At 53.7% G+C, this 27,374-nt stretch overlaps 14 protein-coding genes across 14 annotated transcripts; 7 read left to right on the top strand and 7 right to left on the bottom strand.

Moving 5' to 3' along the window:
* Positions 1-395: 395 nt before the first annotated feature.
* Positions 396-1,683, top strand: W97_07885 (2-oxoisovalerate dehydrogenase E1 component, beta subunit; the record flags this gene model as incomplete). Its single annotated transcript, XM_007785754.1, has 2 exons — positions 396-1,578; positions 1,646-1,683. The coding sequence occupies 2 exons, from the start codon at positions 396-398 to the stop codon at positions 1,681-1,683; spliced, it is 1,221 nt and encodes a 406-aa protein (XP_007783944.1).
* A 1,034-nt stretch (positions 1,684-2,717) lies between these two features.
* On the top strand, positions 2,718-3,521 carry W97_07884 (uncharacterized protein; the record flags this gene model as incomplete). The annotated part of the gene is made up of 2 exons (XM_007785753.1): positions 2,718-3,192; positions 3,259-3,521. 2 exons carry the CDS (start codon positions 2,718-2,720, stop codon positions 3,519-3,521), a joined length of 738 nt encoding a protein of 245 aa, XP_007783943.1.
* A 487-nt stretch (positions 3,522-4,008) lies between these two features.
* On the bottom strand, positions 4,009-5,380 carry W97_07883 (uncharacterized protein; the record flags this gene model as incomplete). Its single annotated transcript, XM_007785752.1, has 5 exons — positions 4,009-4,480; positions 4,540-4,682; positions 4,732-4,953; positions 5,015-5,119; positions 5,180-5,380. The coding sequence occupies 5 exons, from the start codon at positions 5,378-5,380 to the stop codon at positions 4,009-4,011; spliced, it is 1,143 nt and encodes a 380-aa protein (XP_007783942.1).
* A 1,684-nt stretch (positions 5,381-7,064) lies between these two features.
* On the top strand, positions 7,065-9,002 carry W97_07882 (uncharacterized protein; the record flags this gene model as incomplete). The annotated part of the gene is made up of 7 exons (XM_007785751.1): positions 7,065-7,497; positions 7,555-7,782; positions 7,849-7,998; positions 8,053-8,076; positions 8,133-8,293; positions 8,346-8,510; positions 8,562-9,002. 7 exons carry the CDS (start codon positions 7,065-7,067, stop codon positions 9,000-9,002), a joined length of 1,602 nt encoding a protein of 533 aa, XP_007783941.1.
* Positions 9,003-10,919: 1,917 nt separating this feature from the next.
* On the bottom strand, positions 10,920-11,226 carry W97_07881 (uncharacterized protein; the record flags this gene model as incomplete). Its single annotated transcript, XM_007785750.1, has 2 exons — positions 10,920-11,125; positions 11,181-11,226. 2 exons carry the CDS (start codon positions 11,224-11,226, stop codon positions 10,920-10,922), a joined length of 252 nt encoding a protein of 83 aa, XP_007783940.1.
* Positions 11,227-11,589: 363 nt separating this feature from the next.
* Positions 11,590-13,408, bottom strand: W97_07880 (propionyl-CoA carboxylase beta chain; the record flags this gene model as incomplete). The annotated part of the gene is made up of 2 exons (XM_007785749.1): positions 11,590-12,563; positions 12,634-13,408. The coding sequence occupies 2 exons, from the start codon at positions 13,406-13,408 to the stop codon at positions 11,590-11,592; spliced, it is 1,749 nt and encodes a 582-aa protein (XP_007783939.1).
* A 956-nt stretch (positions 13,409-14,364) lies between these two features.
* Positions 14,365-16,472, top strand: W97_07879 (uncharacterized protein; the record flags this gene model as incomplete). Its single annotated transcript, XM_007785748.1, has 3 exons — positions 14,365-14,752; positions 14,827-15,233; positions 15,297-16,472. The coding sequence occupies 3 exons, from the start codon at positions 14,365-14,367 to the stop codon at positions 16,470-16,472; spliced, it is 1,971 nt and encodes a 656-aa protein (XP_007783938.1).
* Positions 16,473-16,863: 391 nt separating this feature from the next.
* Positions 16,864-18,120, bottom strand: W97_07878 (uncharacterized protein; the record flags this gene model as incomplete). The annotated part of the gene is made up of 1 exon (XM_007785747.1): positions 16,864-18,120. The coding sequence occupies one exon, from the start codon at positions 18,118-18,120 to the stop codon at positions 16,864-16,866; it is 1,257 nt and encodes a 418-aa protein (XP_007783937.1).
* A 925-nt stretch (positions 18,121-19,045) lies between these two features.
* On the top strand, positions 19,046-20,358 carry W97_07877 (uncharacterized protein; the record flags this gene model as incomplete). The annotated part of the gene is made up of 2 exons (XM_007785746.1): positions 19,046-19,612; positions 19,678-20,358. The coding sequence occupies 2 exons, from the start codon at positions 19,046-19,048 to the stop codon at positions 20,356-20,358; spliced, it is 1,248 nt and encodes a 415-aa protein (XP_007783936.1).
* A 1,319-nt stretch (positions 20,359-21,677) lies between these two features.
* On the top strand, positions 21,678-22,166 carry W97_07876 (uncharacterized protein; the record flags this gene model as incomplete). The annotated part of the gene is made up of 1 exon (XM_007785745.1): positions 21,678-22,166. One exon carries the CDS (start codon positions 21,678-21,680, stop codon positions 22,164-22,166), a length of 489 nt encoding a protein of 162 aa, XP_007783935.1.
* Positions 22,167-24,184: 2,018 nt separating this feature from the next.
* On the top strand, positions 24,185-24,652 carry W97_07875 (uncharacterized protein; the record flags this gene model as incomplete). The annotated part of the gene is made up of 1 exon (XM_007785744.1): positions 24,185-24,652. One exon carries the CDS (start codon positions 24,185-24,187, stop codon positions 24,650-24,652), a length of 468 nt encoding a protein of 155 aa, XP_007783934.1.
* A 364-nt stretch (positions 24,653-25,016) lies between these two features.
* Positions 25,017-25,535, bottom strand: W97_07874 (uncharacterized protein; the record flags this gene model as incomplete). The annotated part of the gene is made up of 1 exon (XM_007785743.1): positions 25,017-25,535. The coding sequence occupies one exon, from the start codon at positions 25,533-25,535 to the stop codon at positions 25,017-25,019; it is 519 nt and encodes a 172-aa protein (XP_007783933.1).
* Positions 25,536-25,557: 22 nt separating this feature from the next.
* On the bottom strand, positions 25,558-25,929 carry W97_07873 (uncharacterized protein; the record flags this gene model as incomplete). Its single annotated transcript, XM_007785742.1, has 1 exon — positions 25,558-25,929. One exon carries the CDS (start codon positions 25,927-25,929, stop codon positions 25,558-25,560), a length of 372 nt encoding a protein of 123 aa, XP_007783932.1.
* Positions 25,930-26,359: 430 nt separating this feature from the next.
* On the bottom strand, positions 26,360-27,309 carry W97_07872 (uncharacterized protein; the record flags this gene model as incomplete). Its single annotated transcript, XM_007785741.1, has 3 exons — positions 26,360-26,633; positions 26,768-27,027; positions 27,142-27,309. The coding sequence occupies 3 exons, from the start codon at positions 27,307-27,309 to the stop codon at positions 26,360-26,362; spliced, it is 702 nt and encodes a 233-aa protein (XP_007783931.1).
* Between the last annotated feature and the right edge of the window lie 65 nt (positions 27,310-27,374).

Genomic DNA, 27,374 nt, shown 5'->3' with positions numbered 1-27,374 from the left:
TCTAGGAGACAGCTCTGACAGACCGACTGAACCACCTGACACACCTGACTACGCCATTGCGGAGCGCAGATCTACTGCACCAGACTTGCACCAAGATAAGGTAGTGATGCACAACCTACTTCTAATACATGAGCAACAAACAGACCTCATATGGGCTCTCGGCTCGCATCAGATCCAGGAGGCTCTCAAACAGCACGACGGAACTCCTCCGCCCCGCCAGACGCCAAGACCCGTCGCGCTTTGTGGGGAAGAGCCGCGGGTAGCCGGGCACAACACACCATGTCCTCGGCGCAAGGCTCAAGCCAAACGGCCACACAGCCATGGAGCGAATATAGAGCCCACGCTGCCCACTCCCTCCGTGCCTGCGGTGCCTTCGTGAACAGCCACAATCGATCATGCCGTCCCCTCCACGACCCTTCCTCCGCGCCCTCCTCGGCCGCACCACCCCCACCCTCACAAACAACAACAGAATACGGCCCTACTCGACCGCCCCCTCCAACGCCCGTCTGAACGTCCCCCTCGACTTCGCCACGACCCCGTTGCTATGCCACACGCCCAAGCAAGCCCTCTCGCACCCCGACCTCCCCTCCACCCTCCGCAGCACCTCCAAAACCTCACGCCTGAACCTCTTCCAAGCCGTCAACGCCGCCCTCTCCCACGCCCTCAGCACCGACGAGCGCGTCCTCCTCTTCGGCGAGGACGTGGCCTTCGGCGGCGTCTTCCGCTGCAGCATGAACCTCTCCTCGCAGTTCGGCTCGGACCGCGTCTTCAACACCCCGCTCTCCGAGCAGGGGATTGTGGGGTTTGCGATTGGCGCTGCGGCCGAGGGCATGAGACCCGTGGCCGAGATACAGTTCGCGGACTACGTGTATCCCGCGTTTGACCAGCTGGTCAATGAGGCGGCCAAGATGCGGTTTCGGAGCGGGGTGTGGGCGGATGGGAAGGAGGGGCTGACGAGCATGGCGTGTGGAGGGTTGGTGGTTAGGATGCCGTCTGGGGGCGTCGGACACGGGGCGCTGTATCATTCGCAGTCGCCGGAGTCGCTGTTCACGCACGTGCCTGGGCTGCGAGTCGTGATGCCTCGCTCGCCTCTCCAGGCCAAGGGACTGCTGCTCGCCGCTATCGAGTGCCCGGACCCGGTCATCTTCATGGAGCCGAAGATCCTGTACCGAGCAGCCGTTGAACACGTACCTAACGATGCATACACGATCCCGCTCTCAGCGGCAGAGATCCTCAAGCCTGGGTCCGACGTCACGGTCGTCAGCTACGGCACCCCTCTCTACACCTGCTCAGCCGCCATCAGCGCCGCAGAGAAAGATCTCGACATCTCGTGCGAACTGATCGACCTGCGGACGGTGTATCCATGGGATCGCAAGACGGTACTAGATAGTATCAAAAAGACCGGGAGGGCGGTCGTGGTGCACGAGAGCATGGTAAACGCGGGCGTTGGCGCCGAGGTGGCGGCCACGATCCAAGAGGGCGCCTTTTTGAGACTCGAGGCGCCAGTGCAGCGGGTTGCGGGGTGGAGCACGCATGTGGGGTTGATGTATGAGAAGTTTAATCTTCCGGACGTTGCGCGTACGTTCACCGTCATCTGTGGTCTTTAGGGACACAAGGAGGACGAATGGATGCTAACGTTGTCTAGGAGTCTACGATGCCATCAAGAAGACCGTCGAGTACTGAGAAGGTAGTACCGCTTGTCGTAAAGTATGGCCTGGTGATAGGATCACAAGCACAAGAGCCGCCGCGCCAACACGAGAGTACAGCTATGAGAGGCCATAACGACGTTTGACAGACAAAGCCGCACCCAATGCAGTGCAGTGCAGGAGAACCAAAGAGGGAGGCGCGCTTACATGCTTCTTGATAAACCATGCGTAGGCTGCGGGTGGCCCGAAGACGCATACAAATGGCTGGGAACGTCTGATCAGATAGAGAAGGTAGTGTTGCAGCTGCAGAGCTGAACAGCAAAGACGTGTCTGGTCGAGGAACTGCTCACTCTGCCGCGGCGCAGTCATGTTGTGCCGAGCACGCTCGAACTTACTGTCGACTATGAAGTTGTAGTTTCGCAGTGTGACGCTGCTGTATACGTATCACTCCAGGTGCTCTAGGTTGCCATTCATCCAAGACTTTCCAGCGTTGAATCTGGTGTATTCATTTACGTTTGATGTTAGTTGTGACAAGGTACAAAAGGCGCACGCTACGCACCGGCCGCACGGGGCGAACACCCTGTGAACCTTGCGACTAACTATCGTTGCCAAGTCGGAGAAGGAGACATGGAGCCGGCATTAGGGAATTCGGATGGAGCGCTAAACCGGGGAGATTTGATGCTGGCGGCTAAGTCGCCTTATCAGTTATGCGGGGACCCTTTCCCGATCTCGGCGCAGACATCTCCAGACCATCCTCCTCACCTGAGGTGGCATCCTAGGACAGGGAACGTGCGACTCTGTGGGACGAAACTTCCCGACTCATGCACCCAAGCACCCCAAGCGAGACTTATGCAGGTGTATCACCTCTAGAGAGCGTGCGATGCCCACCTTAAGCCCATGACTGACTCGCTCCCAAACCTGTACATCGGAAGCACGGTAAACATGCCGTGAATCGTAGCCGCGTACCACTCTTCTTATCCACCGACCACCGCTTCTACCAGTACCGGTCCAGACAATCCCATTCTCAGCGCTCCCAATTCTGACCCCTAAGCCCCTCCCAAGCCCTCCGCAATGCACTCCCACCTGCACCTCAGCCGCGCCAGCCCCTCGGACCTGGACGAGATAATCACCGCGCAATACACATCTTTCGCAGGGCTAGACGCACACGATGCGCTCTTCGGGCCTGACACGCCCTCCGCGCGCGCCATAGCCAGAAAAAAGTTCCTGAAGGATATGCGGCACGATGCCGCGGATGTCTGGATGAAGATTGTGGATAAGCGGACGGGGAGGATCGTGAGCGCGGCGAATTGGAAAGTTTACCCGAATTGGGGAGGGAGTGGGGTAAAGGATGAGGATGGGGTTGGGAAGGGAGGTGGGAAGGACCCGGCGCAGATAACGAACGGTGATTCTGCACTGGTGGTGGCGGCGCCGGCGCCTGCTATGGAGATGTATGAGGTGGGCAGCGTGGAGCGCGAAGCCGCGGAGGACGCGATGAGGGATTTTGTGGAGAGGAGGAAGAGGTATATGGATGGGGAGGGGCATGTTCGTAAGTCCGCCCTCTCCATCCCCAAACCGGTATCTCTTCTCTCTGTGTTCTCACTTCTTCGCATAGTTCTCAACATCCTCTTCACCGTCCCTGCCTACCAGCGTCACGGCTGCGGCGCCATGATGGTAAAATGGGGCACTGAGCTTGCCGATCAACTCTCGGTCCCAGCCTGGGTTGAGGGCTCGCCTGCTGGATGGCGTCTCTATGATACGCACGGGTTCGAGGAACTTGAGAAGATTGCTAAGAAGACGAAGAAGTGGACGGTGGTTTATTACATGATGCGTAGGAAGGCGCGACCTCTGAGCTTAGACGATAGAGATGCAGCATAAACGCTATAGATCTTCGGTTGTACCAATTCCGGCTGTGATCGCCCCTCTGTACTTGCTGTTGCTCGCGACTCCGAATACACGTGCTGATGGCAACGTCGCGTCCGATTGCGTTTCTGGAGGGCATGCAGAATCATGGACGGTTCGCGTAGAGATCTCCTGCGTGAAGATACGGGAGATTGCAGATGTGCAGCACGGCGATCATATGATCGTACGATTACTAGCACCGATTGTAATGGGGGGATGAAATGTAAGGCTAGAAAGCTCAGCGCAATTGGTGACTTGAAGCGAAGGGTAAGTAGAAGCGTCACGCTGCTGAAATGATTGCTCGGTCGACAGTGAGTTGGCATACTTGGCATAACAGTGATTGCACAGCGGTAGAACGAGCATTATTGGTCAATGACATCTTGCTGTTCAGCTCTACAGCTGACGAATTATCATATAAATTCATGGATATAGAATCCGTACATGGGTGCCCAAGCTTGAGCACTTATTCAACGCTGTACGCGACGGTCTTCCGAATAATCATCTTATCAGAGCCATGCGACGTTAACGACCCGTTGTCGCTTTGGCCGTCCTTCTTCTGAAACTCAATGTGCTCGATACGTGTCGAGTGATCGACCGGCTCCGGTCGTAGGTTGCCCATAGGAATATCGACGGTCATGGTCTGCGATTCCAGCTGCATCCTAGCTCCTGACGACTTCGACTGTAGCACGTATACGCTTCCCGCACTGCCCTTTGTCGTGGATGCTGTAGGGTCGACCTGAGCGATTGTAGTGCCCCAGTAGCCGGTGTCGAAGGCCTTCAGAAACGGACGCATGCAGGGCACTGTGGCGGAGACGAGACAGGCATGCATTTCTAGTTGCGTGTATACAGCCGCCAAGACAAGATCGAAAGTGTAGTCGGTTGATATCATTGCATCGTGCAACGCGAGGAGACGCAGTGTCGATAAGACGATGACGCTTGGAGCCGGCGTTAGAAGGACAGACCTAGTTCATGGATGTTCACGGACTGTACTTACGGAGCTCGTAACCAAAACGGCGTGATAACGGCCCATTTGGTAGATACAGTAATTTGTACGTCCCACACTAGATAGACTGGTAGCGCTAGCAGTGCTATCTCTATAAAGATGTCGCCAGCTACTATGACTGTCCACCTAGTGGACTAGAAACGTGTTAGCGGCCCGCAACCGAATGCTGAGTATCAAGCTTACCAGAGATGAGCAGGTAGAGTCAAGGCTATTCCAAGGCATGGTGGCCTCGCAAGGAACAGCAATGAGGATGAATGCAGCGAGGCCCCAAACGACTGTGATCGCAGTGATAATGTATGTGGCGATAAAATGCTTCTTAACGCCACATCGCTGCACGAAAAGGATCATGGCCAGCCTGGCTGAGCACATGCAAGCGATGAAAAGGAGGTCCGCCGCATAGAGAGCCTTCCAACTTGATTGTCAGGTAGGTGCTCTTGTTGTAAGCGTCGAGAGCGTGACTGCTCACCTTGTAGAACTTTTCTAACTTTTTTGTTTCCAGTTGCGCGATATGCTTCCCCAAGGCTAGTTGCACCGCAATCGAGATAGCTACAAACTGCCCGGTAGCGATGATCTAAAGCCGTAAGGTGAATCAGTGATCGGGACATTGTGAGTCAGGCCTGTGTATGCTTACGGTTGCAACAGTCGTTGTTGCATCGTCTATCTTGAACAGCCTCCGTATCGGCAAACGACTGTAGAGCCTGAAAATGTAGAACAGGACGCTGCATGTAAACGAAGCCGCCGCAACGAGCGTGACATAGGCTCCATGGTCGTTCTCGTTGATCTTATTGCTGAACTGTAACCCTCCTTCTGGAGGACTCGGCGTCGCTGACATTGCACAATGATTGCATGGGCGAGATCCAAAGCGCGACAAACTGAGGGGGCATGAAGACTAAGGGCAGCGCCCAACGCCGTACAGATATAGTCGTATCCTAAAGACCATGCTCTTGAAGCAGGGGCCCTTGAAGTGGGATGTGCTAGCCCTTTCCAACACAGGGCGAATAGATGAGATTTGGGGTGGCTTAAACCTCCGATGCGGGAGGATCGAGTTTCTGATGTGGAAGGCCTCGCAGCGACCGCCCTTCTTTCCTGCACCAGGGCTGAAGGGATGACACTCCCAGTGGGCTTGGGGTTGTGCGGCATGGATCATTAGAGTTCGAGGATGAGTGCGCCAGCTTGGACAGCCACAACGGTCAAACCCAAAAGACAGCCACGGGGGGGAGCCAATAAGAGAGACAGGGCAAGAAACCGAGACGGCTGAAAGAGAGATTGCCGGAACGTGCACGATGTTAGCTGGAGCTGTAAACCTTGCACATTTCACCTTTGAAATCCCAGAAGCACGTGAGAACCGAGAGCACACGAGGTGCATCCCGCTCTGGAATGCAGCATCCTCCTGCAGCCGATGCTTAGCGCACGCCTTTTGAGGGGAGCCTGCGCTCTTGGTACAAGATCCGATTGGCTCCAAAGACGCGTTTGATAACGTGTCGACCAATAGATGAGCGACTACGCACCGGGTTGCTAGAGGGTCCTGTACACCACTCGAGTAGCATCTGGGCAGCAAGGACGGGTTGCTCGTTTCAGCTGCAAGTTGAGGCCGATAAGAGGCTTGGATGATGTCCACATAAGGTTAAGGGAGCTCCGGCCCGGGCTGGCCCGAGGGTCAAAGCGGCGGAACTACATCCGGTCACGCTAATGTGCGTCTGGGGATCTCTGCCCAGATGGCTGTCTCTGCATTTTATTGCAAACCCTTGCCGTTCCTAGCCTTAGCGCTTTCTAGCCAGCAGAAGGCGTGCAGGTGGCTGTGTTAGCGGAGCGGAAGATATCTCAGCTTACTCATTGGTCAGCATCAGCTTCAGTCCCTTGTAAGAGGCGTCCACTCCCCACCCGCTGCTCGAGGATCTTGTATCCATCCAGGCCTCGACTCCATAGCCCAGTCGTGCCGGACAAGTTGTTCAGCTTTTTGAGAAATCGGGATGAGTTCAATCATGGTAGCTAGACCGCTTCAATCGCCGCTCGACCCCGAAATATTATGGGTTCAAGGTTGCTAGTCTAACAACCCGGGGGGCATCTGATGCCCTGTAGACATGGCGCGCTAACCACTGGATGCAGGAGGATTCTGCATCGGCCCATCGGCGCAGGGCCCGGACGGGTGTTGACTCGCTCGAACGCAGGCGTTCAGGCGTTCCAGCCGTCCCTTTACTTTCCCCGCTAGCACAAGGATGCAGTTCTTGGGCTTCAAGCGGTGGACCTGCCCAGAGATCCTTGGGGGCTCGGTTGAGTACGCCTGCATCGCTACTAGCTTTTCTCAAGCGGCAGTAGCGAAGCCCAGGCCAGGTGAACATTCGAGCCCATCCCTGATACAAAGCAGCCTTATCCCCACCGCCCGCTTCTCCCAGCTGATTCCGCAGCGGTGAAGCTTTGACAATATTGCCGCAAAGAACGGCTGCCATTTCAATCAACCTTGTGCCTCTGCTTCTGGCTATCTCCTTTTTTTTTCCTGCCCTCCGCACGCAGACACCATGGCTCAGTACAACGATCACGAAGCAATGGACAAGAAGATAGCTCAGGCTGATGATGTGTACGAGCTTGACCCGTCCTCCCCAGAGGAAGAAGTCACCCCAGCAAATGGAACAACGCAAGATTCTCGCGATATGTCCCGACTCGGGAAGGCGCAGCAGTTTCAGCGAAACTTCCGCTACATATCTATGCTTGGATTCTCCAGTACATTAATGGCGACCTGGGAATGCGCTCTTGCTACGGCCGGGCTGGCTCTCATTAATGGTGGACTAGGAGGATTCGTTTGGACCTTTCTGATCACGACTATTTGTTTTCAAGCTGTGGTTGCCTCAATGGCAGATATGGCTTCGATGGCACCAACAACAGGTGGACAGTACCACTGGGTCTCAGAGTTTGCCCCTAAGAGCAAGCAGAGATTCCTGAGCTATATGGCTGGTAAGATTGATAATACCCATATCGAGCGAAAAGATCGTACCACTCACTTCACTCCAGGTTGGACGTCTGCGTTAGGATGGCAAGCTGCACTGGCAAGCGCTTGCTTTCTCTCCGCCACCATGATCCAAGGCCTGTTAGTTCTGAACCACGAGAATTACGTCCCTGAGCGCTGGCATGGAACACTCCTCCTCGTTGCGATCGCTCTTGTTGCCACCTTTGTCAACACGTATGGCGCCAGACATTTGCCCATGCTCGAAGGCATCATTCTTCTGCTGCATATCTTGGGTAAGCAAAAGTGAACGCACTATTGCTCTCGCGGTATCAGAAATCTGGGATTTAACAGTATTCTAGGATTTTTCGCCATCATCATCCCACTCTGGGTGTTGTCACCAAAGGTTTCGGCAAGCGCTGTCTTCACAAGTTTCAATAACGGAGGGGGCTGGTTGAATGCCGCTGCGGCCTGCACGATTGGTCAACTTTCGTCGCTGTTCTCCTTTCTTGGTACGCTGCCGTATATCCTAGGCTTTGCAGCTAATTCTTGCTAACTGCTTGCAGGTGCGGATTGCGTGGCCCATATGTGTAAGCGCCGTAGTCTCCTTCCGCGGCGGCATACTTTCTTGCTGACCTTCATATAGCGGAGGAAATCCGTGATGCTTCAAAGATCGTGCCTCGCACCATGGTCAGCACCGTCACGCTGAATGGCGTCATGGGCTTTGTTGCAGTCATAACCTTCTGTTTCTGCATAACGGATCTGGACGCCGCGTTGGCAAGCTCGACTGGATACCCCTTTATTGAGGTATATCTACTTGCTACAGTTCTTGTTTGACGCTGACCAGGAACGCCTGCAGGTTTTTTATGCCGCCACTAACTCCAAGGCTGCCGCAACTGGCATGGTTGTCATCTTTATTCTCCTGATTATCTGCGCCGCGATCAGCAATCTTGCCACTGCATCTCGACAGGTATTCGCTTTCGCCCGCGATCACGGACTGCCGTATCCTCAAGTCGTCAGCAAGGTACAAGCTCTGGATGAGTTCTGACGAGTACATCGCTAATCTTGCTCTCAGGTTTCCAAAGTCGGTGTCGAAATTCCATTAAACGCCATCTTGATCTCCCTTACAATCACGACGATCATCGGTCTCGTCAATATTGGATCCACCGCCGCATTCAACTCCATCGTCTCACTCGTTGTGGCTGCTGACCTATCGACCTATGGACTTGCGATTGGCTGCGTCCTACTCCGCCGGCTCCGGGGCCTACCGCTACTCCCTACCCGGTGGTCAATGGGCCGTTGGGCAGTCCCAGTCAACGTGCTATCATTGGCTTATATCGCTTTCGCTCTCCTTATGTCCTTCTTTCCAACTGCAAAGGCTGGGCTTACACCACAGAGCATGAACTACTCGAGCGTTATCTACTTTGGTGTTATTGGTATTGCTCTAGTTCTCTATTTTGTTCATGGTCGCAGTGTCTACAAAGGACCTGTAACATATGTCCGCCGCCTCGATTAGGTGAAAGGATTGGTGCGGACTGGCGGCTTCCCTGTTATTCTATCTCTCCATCTTGTAGTAGAACTTGAGAAAACACCATGCGCCTTGGTGAATTTCAGGCACCGCACTTCAAATTTGTATGGTAAAACGCTCGCCATGCGACAACAAACACTCTGAACTGGAATCATAATACGGGCGATCTCAGTCGCGCCTTGCGCTTTCAATGCATTCACTTTGCGGCGCTATGCAAGCTGTTCTCATAGCCTTGATTCCTATTGAAATCCCGCCTACGGCTTCGCGACCGCGGAGGATTGCCATCGCAATACGCGGCTGCGATTGTCGCGACTGACCCCATGCAAGGGACGTTGAGCTGTGCTCATTCGTTTTCAGCCGTCTGTGCAACCTCATGGTCATCCCCGAGCTTACATAACTTCTACAGTTACGCCTCGTAAGGCATAAATGCGTACAGATGTACAATACTTCTTAACCAGACGCTAGTCTGCCTCTAAGCATGGCAGAATTGTAAGGAGAGATCCGACACCTTCTACTTATCCGTCCAGTCATGCGTCAAACATCGGCAGAGGCCGTAACTTCGTTGAACTATGTCTGAACGGTCATGTTTCTCGCCTCTATCCTCGCAGCTCTCGTCTCGACCACTCTTGTTTATCTCAACGGTTGTACTTCTCGCAAGAAGCCCCTCGTGGCTAACACGTTCGCGCGGAGGCGCGTGTGTCTCTTCGCAGTGTTGGCCTCGACAAGCTTAGGGGTTTAAGCTACAGTATGTTCGGTTTCTTCCACCAATCATGCGAGAAGTGGTATTCGAATCAGGCTCTAGCACCGCCCGTATACTTGTCGACTTCCACGGTCTGGCAGTGCCACAGTGGATGGTCGAATCGACGATACTCCGACATTTCGCAACCCCCATCATAGATGATCCTGCTGATGAGCGCTTAGTCTATTGGACTACAATCGCATCAATGAACCTTATGGACTGTAGTCAATTCATGGCAAGCGGGGGTATGGAGGTTTCTTAGCTCCCCATGAGCGGGTCAGCTAATTTCTCGGCAGGCAAGGCTCGACGCATCTCCCATCTATGGGCATACTTTTGCTCTGGCCAGATCCTGCCAATTTCGTTGGCGCAAAACCTGTTCTTCTTAGCTCTACTCCTTAAAAAGGCAAAGGCTCCGGCCAAAGAGGCTCCCGCGTTGTGGAGCAACCATGCGTCGACAGCATTGTCACGTGCGGATGCACCAGACTGGCAGAGCAACGGTATGACCAAGTCACTGAAGTCAGGGACTGCAGATCCGGTTGCATGTCGCTACTGTTTGTGCTCGTTGCTTCTATACTTCTAGCTCATGGTGCTTTCTATCGCCTCAGACGATGCTACTCGTCCCGCTACAGACAGCCGTCCACTTCCTGCTCTTCGCTCCTTGTTTAATCGGGATACCTAGTAACACTCCAGCCATCCGGACCGGGATGCCCAACCTCAAAGGTATTGACTCCAGCAGGCCTCTACCAGGTTCCTTCGGCGTTTCTCGCAAAGACTTCGCGAACCCCATCATAATGATGACATGTCTTACGTTGCTCATAGTGCTGACGGTCGTCATGCCTATGTCTTTGTTTATTAGTCAATCAAATTCATCAGGGCTGTCAACGCAAGCCCCGCTATCCGCGCTGTTGGATTTCAATTTCTTGATCAGCTTGGCGAGCAACGTGGCCTGGAACTACTTGAGCGACGAGAAGGATCGGGCGAAGCCCAAGGAAGAGGAAGAGGAAGAAGCCCGCGAGCATGATTGCGTTGCACATCGAGCCGATTCTGTTCTACACTAAACGCCGTAGAGGCACGTTTCCCTCGAACGAATGTTGTATAAGACGTATCAGCTCACCTCCCATACTGATCTGAGAGTACCTTTCTTCTGCAACGCATCCGCTTCCGGCTCACTTCTTCGCCGCGCCAGACTTCACCGCACCAGACGTCGCAGTCCCAGCCTTTGCCTTTCCTCCAGCAGGAACACCGGGCTTGGTCGTTACTGTCTTCGGCTTGGAAGCTCCACCGTTGCCCTTGGAAGCAGACGGGGTGGGCTTCCCACCAGCATTCTGCCCACGCAAGCTGCTCAACGTCTTTTGGATACTGTCCACGCTTTCTGGGTGTTAGAAGATTAGCTGCGGAAACTGGATGCTCATTAGGTGGGTCTTTACTTTGCAAGTCTGCGCTCGTCTTTTTGAGTTCGTCGAGCTTGGTCATGGCTTCGGAGAATCGCTTGTGAGAGAGTTGTGAATCTACTGTATTTTGTTGTTGGAACGACTGATCAATTCGAGGTCCTTGGTGTCCGCAGACTGGCGGTGCACGGTTGCGTCATGCCGCGAACACTGCGAATATTGGAGATCTTCTTACGGTCAAACAGCGCATAGTTGTCACCGTACGGGAAAATGGATGGGGCACGAACGAGGCTTCTTGTTCCTTTACCTAACCCTTGCTCGTAGCAAGTCAGGCACTGTGATAGATTTTCACAAGTCCGAATGCTTTGCAGAACACAGGCCGCAACATGCGTTGCACACATCGTGGGCACACTGATAAATTGATCACAATGAGCGCCCTATTCCACACTCACGCAAAGCTCGGCTGTAACTTCCCACTCACCCGCTCCATCACCCTGACTGGCAGCAGCACCTCATAAACATGTCTAACCCACTCCGCCACGATCCCTCTAGTATGCGCCGGGTCTACTATCTGCTCTACCCCGAACGCATTCGCCGTTCTCACCGGATTCATCAAGCGCTCATACTCCTCATTCAGCTGCCTTAACCTCTCCTTCCGCGCCTCCTCTCCCTTCTCCTTCCTGATCTGACTCAGCTCATGCGCATGACCCACCTCGACGCCTCCTTTCAGAGGCAGAGACCCCCAGTTGCCGGACGGCCACGCGATACGGCATCTCGGCTCCCGGCAGTCCAGCATAATGCCCCCAGCCACACCGTACACCCTCCTCGTCACAACACTAAACACAGGCATCGTCGTACTGAAATACGCGACAGCGAGATTAACACCATGCCGCATGGTCGCCGTGCGTTCCGCAACCGTGCCGATCGCATACCCGGGCACATCGACAAACTGCAGCAGTGGGATGTTGAAGATATCCAGGAACTTTAGGTGCCGCGTCAGTTTCTGGCTGCCGAACGCGTCTAGTGCTCCGGCGTTGATCTCGCAGTTCAGGCTGATGATGCCGACAGGCCGGCCGCCGAGCCGCGCGAGCCCCGTAATGGCTGTGGTGCCCCAGAGCGCGCCGATCTCGAAGAAGGAGCCGGCGTCGACGACGGTGGTGATGACCTTGCGGGGGTCGTACATGCGTTCGGGCTTGCGGGGGATGATGGATCGGAGCTCAGGGGAGGTGCGGTCAACGGGGTCGGAGCTAGGTGTTACAGGTGGCAGCGAGTCGCCAGAGCTGGGGAGGTAGCTGAGGACTGTGCGGAGCTGGGAGAAGCATTCGGATTCATCGGCGGCGAGGTTGTCGATGGTGCCGTTTGTGCAGTGCACGGCTGGGCCGCCGAGGTCGGTGAAGGAGAGGCCTTCTTCGAATGTCGCGCCTGGGTGGCACTGTCAGTACATGTACTCTCCGTACCATCGTCGGCGAGTCTAGAAGAAACATGCTCGTACCCGCAACGACCTGCGGTCCCGCATTGAACAAACTTCCCACATCAGCAGCCATGACCGAGAAATGGCACACCGTGACTCTCGCAGCTCCCAACCCAATCGCTGGACCCACGACAGCTCCCAAATTCGGAATTCCAGCATTCAGCTGCTTGACAACCCACGGAAAGGTCGACATGGGCGGGATGTACGAGAACCCTTCCTTCTTGATCGTGCTCACACTGCCGCCGCCACTCGACCCATCCACCAACTTCACGATCGGCAGCTTCATCGTATACGACAGCTTCTCCATATACATTGTCTTCTCCGCAAGCGCGCCATCTGCGTGGCCGGCGCGGATAGTGAAGTCATCGGCCGTGAAGACGATGTTGCGGCCGCCGAGCTTGCCGAAGCCTTGCACGTTGTTCGAGGGTACGTAGTCAATTGGCTCTTCTTTCGTTCCGCCCAAATGCTTCCAAGTGACTGTGCCGCTCACGCTGCCGACTTCTCTGAAAGTACCGGCGTCGAGGAGCTGGTCTACGCGTTCGCGGACCCACAGCTTGCCGGCTTGTTTTTGGCGTACATAACCTCTGTTCTTGGGATCTGGAGTCGCGGCTATGGTGCGGAGCTTTTCTAGTTGATTCAGGATATCGGAGTAGTCGGCTGGAAGGTCTGACTGGTTGGAAGTGCGGCGTCGACGCTTCTTGGGCGTGTTTGCGGCGGGAGGAGAGACGTGGGCGGAGACTTGGGCGAGACGGTCTTTTGCAGATTGGGCCGTGGAAGGAGGAGCTGGCTCTGGCATTATCTAGCTATCTTCTCAGCCTTTGACCTGAGCTATATGTGATACAGAGGTCGCCAGGAATGCGTTTGCGGTATAGCATTGGGAACGGACTTGGCCTGAAGCAGAACCATTGCTCGCTGTATCTACCTTCGAGAGCGGTTGGCCATCTTTGGCCATTGTCGCGGTGGGCTATCAGCTTCGGAACTATACACTGCTCTCTAGGAGCGCAGAAACTGAGTGCTACATTATTGCTGTATACTGACGGAGAAGGAGGTGTTGAAGTTGAAGTCTGGGCAGCCGAGGCTCTTCCCCGGAAACCCCACGTTTGGAAGATCCGGGGCCGACAATCAACACCAAGCACTACCGCGTGAGAGCCACCTAGACGAGCTCTACTTACAGATGCTTCCCTTTTTCTTCTGGTGAGTAGGAATTGAGACGAAGATTTTCCAATGGCTAGAACACGGACTCTGCCTTATCATTTATATTGAAGTGTGAGTTGTCTACCTTACTCCTTCCAATCCCATGTCCTTTTTGATATTCTGTAATTGTATGGTCCTGCTCTTAAGTCAATCAGGAACTCTTCATTTGGAGACTTTTAAAACAGTGAGATTGAATGAAGTACGGCACGAGCATAATATATAAGTGGAGGAACGATTCCTTTCCGGTCAAGCTCCAGTTCTTGAATAGATAGACTAAGGTTATAAATACTATCTTGGCAATATATCCATGTAATCGCTTGTAAGCAGTATTATATAGCAAATCATGTCGGCTAGATCGGGAAACCTCTGCATTTTTGTCTCTGTATCCGCTGTCTTCGTCTCCTGTAAGAAAAAAGCCAATATCTTGGATCGTGGCATTGGCACGTTCTTTCGAACCAGCCACTCCAGGACTGCTAACCTGAAATTGAGAATCGCTGAGCTGATAAACCATATCATCCAGCTTTTTACTTCCCGCCGAATTGTTCTTGGTAGAAAGCCATGACAGGCCGCCCACCTCCCCGCCGCATCCAGCGCCTCCTCGTCGCCAACCGCGGCGAAATAGCCGCGCGAATCCTTTCAACCGCGCGGGAACTCAATATCGAGACCTACGCCAGCTACACATCCGGCGATGATCTCCACACGCGCAACGCGGCACATGCCGTTCAGCTTTCTTCGCCGGCGTCGTACATGAACATTGCCGAGCTGATCGGCGTGGCAAAGAAACATGGCGTCGACGCTGTGCATCCTGGTTATGGCTTCCTGTCTGAGTCGCCGGAATTTGCACGCCGGATGTGGGATGAGGCGGGTGTGGTAGTCATAGGGCCTGGTTGGGAGATCCTGGAGGCAACGGGGGATAAGTTGAGGGCCAAGGCATTGGCTGTAGCGTGTAAGTCTGACGAGGGGACAGCGGTCCATATTTAGTAGTAGCCTCGAATCTTGCATTTGCTGATAAGTCCACAGGCGAAGTTCCCGTGCTGGCTGCGCTTCAAGTACCTACAAACGACGTTGAGAAGGTCCGCACGTTTGCCGCTGAGAACGGCTATCCGATCATGCTGAAAGCAGTGGATGGAGGTGGCGGCCGCGGAATCCGCTTGGTAAGAAATGAGTCAGAGTTGGAACCTATGTTCCGCCGTGCTGTTGAGGAATCGCCATCGAGGCAGTTGTTCGCTGAGCGGGCGGCTGTTGAAGGCTTCAGGCATATCGAAGTCCAGATTGTTGGGGACGGACGGGATGTTCGCCATCTGTGGGAAAGAGAATGCAGCATTCAGCGCCGGTATCAGAAGATTGTCGAACAAGCACCGAGCTCCGTCGCTGACAGAGAGCTTGTTGGGATGGTCATTGCAGCAGCTCTCAGAATGGCGAAGAAGGTGGGCGAGAAGCGTTTTCTTAATGACGTTGTCCTTGATAGTACCGTGTCTGACTGGCGACAGATCAACTACTTCTCGCTCGGTACCTTTGAGTTTCTGGTCAACCCCTCCACACGCGAATTTTACTTCCTGGAAATCAACCCGCGTATACAGGTCGAGCATACGGTCACTGAATCGATATGCACATCGGCCTCAGATCTCGTCAAAGTTCAACTGCTTCTCGCACAAGGGCTACCTGCGGGTCTGCCAAGCATGCCTCAGTCACCAGAAACGCAGCCAACTCAGTCGTCACTTCAGTTGCGTCTCACAGCTGAGAACGTTCAAGGAGACTGGTTCTTGAGTATTGGCAAGGTCACCTCGTTCCAGCTACCAGTCGGCAACGGCATTCGTGTGGACACCCATCTCGTCAACGCCCACCCAGCAGTCGTAAGCGCGGACTTCGACAGCCTGATCGCGAAGATCGTCATCACAGCGCCGGCATGGGATGACGTTATTCGCAAAGCCAGACGTGCGCTCGATGACACCTCAGTTTCTGGAGTGAAAACAAACATCGACGTCCTGCGTGCCATCGTCGCTCATCCAGACTTTGCCAAGGGCGGATGCGATACCCGCTGGCTGGAAGCCAACCATGTCTCTCTGCTAAAGTCTGGCGAGGCAATATCAGCTGCCCTACGCAAATCCGTCAATCTCTCCTCGTCGCCATTAACGTCTACTACCTCACCAGCTGCACTGTCCCAAACCGCGCCACTTCTCCGCCCCGGCGACGCATGGTCGGTCACCCTCTCCGCACCGTCCGCACAAGGCCCGGTGCAGTCTCATCTTGAGCTCAAACGAGTACTGCGCAACAACTTCCCCGCTTCGCTGTCGGCAGAAGTCGCGTACACCTCCTCTTCCGGCAAGCCTCAGCCGTATAAACTCGAACTCTCCTCAACCTCCGCCTCCTCATCAGCTCTGACGTCTGGACATCGCCGAGGCTCGCCCAACAACCCTTCTCACATCATCATCCCCTTCTCCGGTAAGCTGGTCGAAGTTTGCATAGACGAAGGGGACGTACTCAAACCCGGCGACGTGGTGGCTGTGGTGCAGCAGATGAAGATGGAGCTCGAGGTCCGGACTTCCCAAGGAGGCAAGGTAGGCTGGGTGTGCGAGATTGAGGATGGCGAGGATGTTGCGGAGGGTGTACTGATTGCAATTGTGGAGGAGGCGGAAGAGCCGAGTGCTGGGAAGGCGAGGCTGTAGAACGTTGGATGGGCTTTTTGTATGCCCTTGGGCTTCCGTTTGACAAGGTAGTGCGCCCAGGTCCCTTTTCCGAGGCTTGCCTTGGTTTAGTTCAGTCGCAAATCTCCCAAGCGCAGCACTATTGCTATAAAAACCTCGATATTCTTATTCTAGGGGAAAGCGCTGCTTTGTCGAATAACTACCGAGTGCGACCAGACTTCGGATGTTGGAGTCAATTTTATTGAGAAACCTGTATCCTTAAGGCCCTTCTCCACATTGGGACACAAGTGCGAAATCAGTCTGAAGTCCGCCTGGTCTGCCGAACCGTATGGAGAGCCTCCCCGGAGTGATTGAAGGCGACACCGGCGGAGCATCGAAATTGTAACCTTAAGGGAAAGGGGTTGCACATTGCTCAACGGGTTCGACTATCCATCTCCATATCGTCGCCGGAATATTCGGATTTCATCGGCTGCTTCAATTCTTTCGCAGCAAAGTACGCGCGAGTCCTTTGATCAGCTCCAGCCTTGATCTCTTCGTACTTCTTATACATCATGTCAAAGATCTCAAGATCCCTCAACGCATCCGCGGCGCTCGTCTTGATCTGCTTGCCCTCTACGAGGCATTCGTATAACTCCCGCAGCTCGGCTGTGTACGCGTCTTCGTAGCTTGACAATATCTCTTTGCTCGTCATCTCTTTGGTTCTCGAATCCTGTTCATCAACCCTGACCACAATTGGTAGTCCCTTGACGTAGGGACTTTGATACTTGATCTCGACTCGCCTGGAATCGGGGACCCAGCCGCCCCTGCTTCCATACACAGCTAAATGCGCGTCAAAATCGGGAACAGTGTCAATACCACTCTCATACGTGACGGCGAAAGGTTCTCCACGGTAGGAGGCCCTCTTCATTCGGAAGTTGAAGATAGCAGAGTAGAAAGGCGGATGCACTGACACGCCCGCCACGCTTTCAGGTGACCCAAGCACTTCCCGCATCAGCGATATGTCGTGACTTCCCAGACTGTTGAGGAATCGGCAATATTGTTTCTTCTCCTCGGTGACTTCCCTGCCCTCAAATGCTTCATCGAACATTGTGTTCAGGAGCTTCTTCCGCTCTTCGGCAGCGCCAGCGGGAAAATCAGTGTTCTTGACCTGAAACGTTCCAGATTGGTCTACGAAGAACTTATTCGGACCGCTAAAGTCTCTGACGCGTGCGTAGTGAATCCAGTTCATATGTTCTATCTCGCGCTTGAACGTGTTCACGAAAGAGGGCGCGTAGCGCCGCATGTACCCAACAAACAGCCTCGGTCCACCAGCTTCCTTCTCCGCCGCTATCATCCTTTTCGCCGACGGGATCGACAGTGTCAAGGGCTTCTCAACGAAGACGTGCTTTCCAGCTTTTAGCGCCGCAATTGCTAAGGGCTCATGATATTCATCGCTTGTGAGGATGAAGACGAGGTCGATAGAAGGATGGTTGATAATCTCTTCATGATTGGACGTGGCGAGATGGATGTGGAACTTATGGGCGCAATGTTCGGCGTTTTTCAGAGAGATGTCGCAGATGGCTTCGATCGTGTACAGGTGGGACATGAGCGAGAGCGTAGGGAGGTGTATCACTTGGGCGACTTCGCCGGCTCCGAGAACGCCGACGCGCAGCTTCCTCGGGCTCGACATGGCAGAGGCTTGGGATGTGGAGTAGTGGTCTGGATAGAAGGTACGCGGGGGTTGCACTCGTGTATGACACAATGCTTTACGCGGAAGGGAAATTTGGATGAAGCTTGGGGCTTGACGTGCACGTGACATCAAAGCTTTGTGGATGCCCCAGGCCACACTTGTAATCTTCATCCCAGGTCAACCTCACTCCCTCTCCGCGCACTGTCACCCAGCGTCATCATCTTTCTTGTGTATTGACGTTACATCGACCATGATGAATCTCGAGTGCTACCAGAGATGAGGGCTTCTCCAGTCCGTTCGCATTTCGGTTTGTTAGGTCGTTTTAGGTAGGTCATTTGTTTCACGGGGCCTCCGGGTTGAAGCTAACACCCCAAACGAGTGTCTGTGCAAAGACTTAATCAATGGTTTGAGACAGCAGCATTGATTATGCGGCTGCATTACTTTTAGGTTGTGGTAAACAAGAAACACTCGTGGCTGGAATGCTGCCTTGCCGTCCTGGTACCGACAGCTTCAACCCTCTGTATTCTGTTATAGCGCCGGAGTCATATCCTTATCGAAGCACTGTTCCCGACCGCCTCTCTACCCTTCTCAAAACGTGGTACAGTGCGATACAAGAGTGTAATCTCATCTGATCACTATGGAACGCATCATTGCATTCACTAGCATCGGCAGGATCCTTAGTAAATCTGTCCAAGATAAGAAGGAGGTTCGGTATGCTCTTTAAAGTAGATGAGCACACCTCCTCACTGAGGGTCAGCAGCTCTACGCTCATGATGGTATGAGCCGAATCTATTCATTCTTTGCCAGTCAGTCTTTACGTGACATTCCTTTCGTGCAGCTACACTCTTTACATAGCATTCATTGAACATATAAATTATCCATCTTTCGAGCAACTCCAAGGCAGGTCCAAGTCGAAGTCTCCAACATGCGCTTTTCTCTACTCGCCCTTGTGGGCTCTGCTGCTCTTTCTCACGCCTGGCTGCCGTCCGACAAGGACCTATTCGGAGCCAACTCGACCGATGCTACCGAGAAGCAGATCGCCGCTGGCAAGGGAAGGATGCAGACAACTTGGCTACCAGCCTCCGGCAAGATCCGAGGTGTGAATCTCGGCTCCTTGTTCATCGTTGAGCCATGGATGGCTTCGAACGAGTGGCGGATCATGGGCTGCGGCGATGCCAAGTCCGAGTTTGACTGTGTTCGTAAACTCGGACAGGGCGCCGCAAATACGGCCTTCCAAGGCCACTGGTCGCGATGGATCACCGAGAACGACATTGCTACCATGCGTAGCTATGGTCTCAACACCATTCGCATTCCGGTCGGATACTGGATGATGGAGAGCATTGTCTACAAGGACAGCGAGTACTTCCCTCAAGGCGGGCTTGCCTTCCTGGACAAAGTGGTCGGATGGGCCAGCAACAATGGCATGTATATTATCATCGACCTGCACGGAGCTCCCGGTGCTCAGGTTGCCAATCAACCTTTCACAGGCCAGGTACGTCTTCCAAGAATCAACGACATTCATATCCCGCTCCGAACCAGCTAACACGCTTATCACAGTATGCGCCCTCCGCCGGCTTCTACCAATCTTGGCAATACGACCGCGCATACAAATTCCTGCAATTCATGACCAACCGGATCCACACCAACAACGCGTACCGCAACGTCGGGATGCTCGAAGTGCTGAACGAGCCCATCGGTGGGCAGCCCTCGCTTGTATCGACCTTCTACCCAACCGCGCTCAACAAGATCCGCGAGACCGAGCGAGCGCTCGGCAAAACCTCAAACAATTTCTTGCACGTCCAGTTCATGAACTCCATGTGGGGCGCTGGCAACCCTGCGCAGAATCTCGGCGACAGGCACCACACGGCGTACGACAACCACCGGTACCCGAAGTGGGATCCTTCAGTCCCCAAGACGCAATCAGGCTACCTCCAGGCGTCCTGCAGAGATAACGTCGCGGCGGACGGCCTCACCCCCCTCATAGTTGGCGAGTGGAGCATCAGCCCCGCGGACGACGTGGAGTGGAACGGCGAGTTCGAGATCTCGAGCGGCAGGAATAGCGGCTTCTACAGGAAGTGGTGGGCTGCGCAGGTCATGGCGTACGAGAAGCAGGCGGGCTGGGTATTTTGGAGCTGGAAGAACGAGCTGAATGATTTCAGGTGGGGGTATAAGCAGGCAGTCGAGCAGGGCATCATTCCGAAAGACCCGAATCAGGCGTGGAACCAAGGGGCTTGTTAGGGAGAGAGGGCTCTTGGATACTCTTCATTTCATTCATGCTTCATTCCAGTTCGAGATCCCCGTTGCTGGTACTCGGGACAGCACTCCAAATACGCGGTCAAACACATTGGAGAACCAAGCGCATATAATATTTTACCACGTCTCAGCCCTAAATCAAACCGGCCGTGAGGCATACTCAGCGTTTATACTTGCATTACAACTTCATTTTCCTAGCAACAAGTCAAATCAAGATATTTGTGGGCAAGAAGGGATATTTGGATTCCGCAGTGCCACCGACGGTGCCCGGTAATGAAATCACGTGACAAATTAGTTTGATATACTTGTAGGATCACAAGTATATAAAAGCGTGGAGTTCCAGAGCACTATGCGAAGTACCAGCATCCCTCTACTCATGCTACCGCGTGATCAAGCTCCATGCCCTTTGCAGCTCCTGATCAAGTCGACCAAACTACCCCGCTATGCCGTCGTTGAACACCTTACTTTGCTCGAGTGCACCACTCGCCCTCAGCCTTGCCTACTACACTTACTTCCACGTCGAAGCGCGAGATGCAGCAATTCGTACTCGTAACGTGAAACCGAGAGGCTTTTAGAGATGCGGGGCGTGCACAGCCTCCCCCAGATCCACTTCCCATGGTGCATATCAACCCCTGCAGCAGCATCTCGGCAGGTACGGGAATACGAGCGTCACGCCGCCAAGCACTCCTATATTTAACCTACTGTACGGGGTACCTGCATCAGAAAAACTATGTGCCTCAGGCCTGATGATTACTGTTATGCATCGCGCACGGCACTCTCCGGGTCGAGCCTCATGCTAAAGATGTGGACTGTGGGCAAGGCTGTGGGCACCTCTCTTGGGGGCCTAATTCTCGCCCTCGAGATTACACAAGGACCGCGTGCGGCCATCTTGGAGATAGATCATGCGTAGGCTATTGATAGAATCGAAAGGTGCAGCCTTGTCGAGCCTTGCTTCTGGGGAATGAGAGGAGGGAAGGCATACGGGATACGGGTTTCTGTGGGTGGAGGTTGTGGTCACGCATGGCCTTGTACGGGATGGAGATGCAGAGCAACGGGGTAAATATAGAGAAGAGGAGGGACAAAAATATATCGGCTGTGGTATAAAAAGGACAGGTATAGAGGCAGAAGTGGTCAGGACAAGCCAGCAGCCTCTTGAAGACCAGTAAAGACAAAATTGTACCTAGAGATTTCTCTATATCCAAGCAAAGGTGCATCGACTGACGACGGGCAGATCAAACCGCCACGCGCAATTCTACACACTGCCTCTATAAGCCAGCATTCTCGCTACTCATCCACCATCCGCCATGCGCTTCATCCAAGCCCTCGCCTGCGCGCTCAGCCTCACAGTATCCGTCTCCGCCCTCGCAATCAGCGACATCAAAGAAGCTCTCGCCTCCCTCACTCCACGCGACCCCCGTCCCTCGCGGGAGCAAGAGACCGACGGCCTGCTTTTCTTGACTCCCATGAGCAGCTTTCTAGTCGCCAAACGCGCCAGACAGCCCGCGCGGCTCCATTGGGACGACAACGGGTGCACAGGCGTGCCAGATAAGCCAAGCGGCTTCAACTTCCTGCCCAGCTGCCAGCGCCATGATTTTGGTTACTCAAACTACAAGATCCAGAAGCGATGCTCGGAGGCGGAGAGGAAGAAGATTGATGATAATTTTAAGAAGGATATGGATAAGGAGTGCTCGAAGTATGCGGGGCTGCAGGCTGCTAGGGGTGTGCAGTGCAGGGCGATTGCGAGGGGGTATTATGAAGGGGTCAGGAAACTAGGCGAGTCGCGGTTCTGCTAGGGGTTGCAGGCTTCTCTAAGCAGAGTCTGACCATGGCGTGGCTCCTTCTTTGACTGTTCTTCTCTTTCTGGTTCGATGAGCTATTCGGCTAGGTGTACGTCTGGTGTTCGTCAGAAAAAGAGTATCTGGACGATGCTACAGGGTGGTGGACGCGTTCTGAGTTCGCGCAGTATGTCTAGTTTCGCAAAGCGGAGAAAGGTTTCCGAATTTTAGAGTGTTTGAACTGTAAGGTGCAGCAACCGCATGATAACAAGAACTTTGGCACAGACTCCTATGATACCGTACCGCTTGCAAACTCCCTTTCCCTTGCCTCACTCGTCAAACATGTAACAAGTACCCCGCTCTCTCGCCAGATACCTCCATGTTCTCGCATACAATGCTCTAAGACTCCACCAAAGCTCAAGGCACGTGTACACTCTACGCGGCCGAAACCTTATCTCAGCGATGTCTCACAGCGCTCTCGTTCCATGAAACAATATCCGTTGTGCATGAAATTGGATCTGAATCTAGATGCGCTAGCTAAATGAATGCAGCCTTCAGGCCTCAAGCCTCAAGCCTCAAGCTTTCCTTTAGATCGAAATGCGGGGTGCATGCCAAGCATCGCGCGGGACGGGTATCGCCGCCAAGAACCCTAAATCGAGGTACTCCCGCCTGCATTTGCTGCAGTTAAGCGAAGGCTTGCGTCCGCAGGTGCCTTGAACGTCACAAGACGGGGCAAGGCTGTCAGAAGTCGTTTTAGATGCCGAGGGCGTGGCCTCGAACATGCAGGATAGTAAGGGTATCCATCCTCGAGATACATTCATATGCTGGCTTTGGGCCAACTGTGTAGGACATAGATTTATCGAGGCTTGTATCAGCACAGAAGAGAAGAGGGGAACTTATGCACGACACATGCCTTTGCGGCTACCACCCCCTGACCACATCCGATGAGCAGCCTGCATAGAGAACTTCCTAGGTTACGAGCATCGTCAAGTGCTACCATTGACCAATACTGCAGGCAGACGAACCACGCACGCCTCTTAATCAGCCAGCTTTCGACCCAGCAGTGTGATGTACATGGACGTCGCTTGTAACTACATTCATTTCTGCTGTCCGTGGCTGACTGCGCCTTCAAGATGGAATTCATGCTACCGATACAGGCTCCGATTGGTTCAGAAAACGCGTTCGCATGAACGCTGGCCCATGGATGGGCAGGGGCACGTTCCGTTACGCTTAAAGCCACCTGTAGACTACCCACCAGCTGCTGGCGGTTACCGTACACATCGGCTGCGGCCAGGAATTAAAGACTGGCTTAGGCGAGCGAGGATGCAGAGAGATTGCGTAAAACGGGAGGAGACGGGGAAAGTATACGCCGATTCCATAAGGAGGGTTTCATGGTTCACGCCGGCTTGGGTGGGAAACATGCGAAGAGAAGGGGGTGAAACCGCCAAAGGGAGGAGAGGAGGGAAACTCATGCACCGCAAGCGCCTCTCTGGGTACAATCGTGTTGTTTGTGTTGACCTGGGTAGGCGAAGATGCAGAAAGATGGCGTACACAGGTGAAGGATTAAGGGAACGTATGCACCGTAGATGCTTCAGTAGTGAGCATTCTGAAGTCTAGACTGGCTTGTGCGGGAGAAGATGCAGATGGATTGGGTAAGGAGAATGGGAAGAGGAGGTTATGCATCACCCAAGCGTCCCTACATAGGCCTCTACGGTCTGGGCCGCTGAAGATGCAGAGAGATGGTGCAGGAAGGAAAAATGAGACGGAGAGAAACGCACCACACGGGCCCCAATAGGGGGAGCTTGACAGCATAGGCTGGCTTGAGCTGAAGAAGATGCAAAAAGATCGGGCAGAAAAGGAAGGGAGGAGGGATAAAGCTGTGGTATAAAGAGGGCCAGCATGACTGGAGAAAACTCAAGACAACCAGAAGCTTTTTGACGACCAGCAAAACACACTTCTGTAAACAGCTCTCACTATACCATCAAGTCTTCACTGACTGACGACAGCAAGACCAGATCAAGACATCACCATCCATCATGCACTTCCTCAAAGCCGTCGCCTTCGGGCTAAGTCTTGCGGCCTCTGTCTCCGCCCTCGCTATTGGGGACATCAAGGACGGACTCAACCATCTTGTCGCGCGTGGCCCTGTGCAAGACACTGACCGCCTCCTCTACTCTACATCCATGAGCAACTTCCTAGCCGCCAAGCGGGCCAAGAACCCCAGCTACCTTAATTGGAACGATGACGGCTGCTCGATTTTATCCGACACACCATACGGCTTCAACTTTTTGCCCAGCTGCCAGCGGCACGATTTCGGGTATAGGAACTACAAGGCCCAGAACCGGTGCTCGAGTGACGATCGGAAGAGAGTCGACCAGAAGTTCCTCAGCGACATGAACAACGAGTGCGGAAAACAATCTGCAGTAAAGAAGTTAGCTTGTCTGAAAGTAGCATCAGAATATTATGTTGGTGTTAGGGCCGCGGGTGGGTTGAAGTGGTGCTGAGTGGTCGTTGTGATCATCGAGCACAGTGACGGACCAATATGGAATTTGCGCTTCGCTTTTTGTTTGTTTGACTGTTGTTTTGCCTCTAGTTAAACAAGCTTCGAGTTGGGAAAAGATGTCGCACTCGGCAGGTGGAAGAGTCAGGAACACGTTGTGCAATTGAGCCTGTCAATGAGTTCTGAGTTTCCGCGGTATACTTAGTCTTATACCCGAAATCTAGTCGATTCCATTACTGCATGCCGGTTCAGCATCGATCCGTGTGCCACGATACGCCATGTCTTGTTAACGATGTGCGGAGCAAGACGTAACCATACCTAGACCACGTCGTGACTGCCATCTTCCCTTTCAGTTGCAAACCTACAAATCAAAACTTCGAAACGTCCCGCTGCTCCATCCACCTCTCCGCCTCCTCCTTGTACTCTTCTCTCCACCGACTTAACGGCAGGCGCTCGTTCACAATATCACCTACGCTCCACAACATCCTCTTCTTATCCTTTTCCTCCGTGACATCGTTATCCGGACACATCACATAGAACTTCCCCTCCTCCATCTTCTTGTACAGATATTCCGCAACCTGTGACGGTGCCCAAGCACCAGCGGGCTTCTCCTTCGAGCTCCCAGGGTGTCCACCGCTCAGCCCGGTAAACGTCCAGCCAGGCACAAGCAGGTGCACAGATGTGTTGGTTCCTCTCATGTCGTAGCTGAGATGCTCTGCCAGTGTCTTCACAGCGGATTTGGAGGCGTTGTAGGCCGGGTTGCCCGGAGGATTCGTGATGCCTTGTTTGCTGCCTGTTATCACAATCGCGGAGGGCTTGTCTTGGGAACGAATGACTGGAATGAAGGTGTTAAGGCCGTTGATTACGCCGAAGAGGTTTACGGCCATGATCTGATAACAAATGGACAGGTTAGCGTGAAAACAGGAAAAAGAAGTGAGCAGGTGCAATATTTGCCTTCTGAAAGTATTCGCTATCGCCCCAGTCTCCATTGAGCCCAATGCCTGCGTTTAGCATCAGGAAGTCAACGCCTCCAAACTTCTGCTGTACCTTTGACTTCAGGTCGCTCCATTGGTCGAGTTGGGAAACATCAACCTGATACGTCTCGACATCGCTAGAGTTGAAAGATTCTTTCGCTTTTGCGAGGTAATCTGCGTTCTGATCCACCAGTGCAAGCTTCATGCCATGTTTACGGCAGAGCTGGGCAACTGCAAGACCGACGCCTGAAGCACCCCCGGTAATTAAAGCGATGTTATTCGCCGCAAAAATGGATGTTGGAGCCATTGGTGGTTCTAACTCGACGCATGTTGTGTGTTTGCTGCTTCAAGATCTAACTCCGGGTGACATCATAAGGCAGTTACCAATTACCCCGCGAAAGGGGTTAAGTCAAAGCACCGTCTCCACGCTGGTAGGCAACCCGTGAGGATAGTACGGTGGAACAACGTATCTCAGGTTCACACGGAGTTGTAAGCTTAAAGATCAGACAGAAGAGCATGTCAAAGCCACTCACGTGAGTGCAAACTCCGCGGACGACAACTAGGCAATCCGAGTAATTGTACAAAATCATGTGTTGTAATCTTGTATCAATGTTGCGTATGAAGGCGTTTCCCCCATGAGATGCTAGCCCGCACACCACGGCAAAACGCCATCCAACTCCCCACCAACGCCCTCGCTCCCACATATTATTCTCACAGCCAGCCGGTTCATAAACGATCTACCTCTCAGCATGACCACCGTAATATCCCGTATCATACTCGAACTGCTCAGCCGGCATCTCGTAGCCGCTTTGCTTCGGCGCTTTCGCAGGCCTCTGCGCGCTGAGCGGGTGCTCATCGTTTACATCCAGGAACTCTTGCGATCTCATACCTTCGAGATTCGGGGTTGGGCTTCGCTTGCTGTCCAAATCCTCCATAGCGTTATACATCCCCCTCTTCGTCGCCTGCCTAAACACATAGAGGTCCAGCAGCAGTGCTAGGAGCGTCGATACCCTGTATCACTTTTCATTAGCCCGTGTTCCACCTGGCCCATGTCCTCCTTTCCTCTCCTTGACCTCCATCTCCCCCATCCCCACAGCTTCTGCAATCTCCACAGTAGCCCGCACAGAAACAAAACTCTGACTCACACGCCTAACACCGCAAACCCAAACAGCGCCTTATAAACCCTGCACACCATAACACCCATATCGTCCTTCCAATTGTCTCTGTTACAGACGTGCGTAAGCGTGCTGCCGGAGTACCAGGCCAGCATAGCGAAGCTGATTGTCCATGCCATAAAGAGGCCGGCGTTGAGGATGAGGTCGAGCCGTGGGTTCAGGCTGCTGCAGATGTGCAGGACAAGGGTCGTTGTTAGAGTTATGAGGGTCAGGAGGGAGACTGAAAGGAGCTACAAGGAAGTATGTTAGCATCTGTTCCTATAGCAGTTGAGCGGCTATAGGGCTGCTGGTGGGGGCAAGGCTGAAGGGCTGAGGGACGCTCAGGGGATGGCGGGAGCACGTACAAAGAGGAATGTCCAAGGGGTTTGATAGTGGTCGCGCTTGAGGCTGGAGATGAAGTAGAGCATTATACAGCTCACGACGAGCGAGGAGAAGAGCTGTGCGCTACGCAGGAAGTGGAAGGGAATGAATGGGTAGTGGGTTGGGGCGCGCTTGATTCGTTCTGATGCCATGGTGGAGGCGAGAGATGTTGGGTAGGTAGAATGATACAACGCCGGAGAGCCAGAAAAACAAAGTA

This window comes from Coniosporium apollinis (assembly GCF_000281105.1).
Source record: "Coniosporium apollinis CBS 100218 chromosome Unknown supercont1.46, whole genome shotgun sequence".
Classification (NCBI taxonomy): domain Eukaryota; kingdom Fungi; phylum Ascomycota; class Dothideomycetes; genus Coniosporium; species Coniosporium apollinis.
The sequence above is the reverse complement of the archived record's forward strand: the minus strand, read 5'-3'. Positions and strand labels throughout refer to the sequence as shown.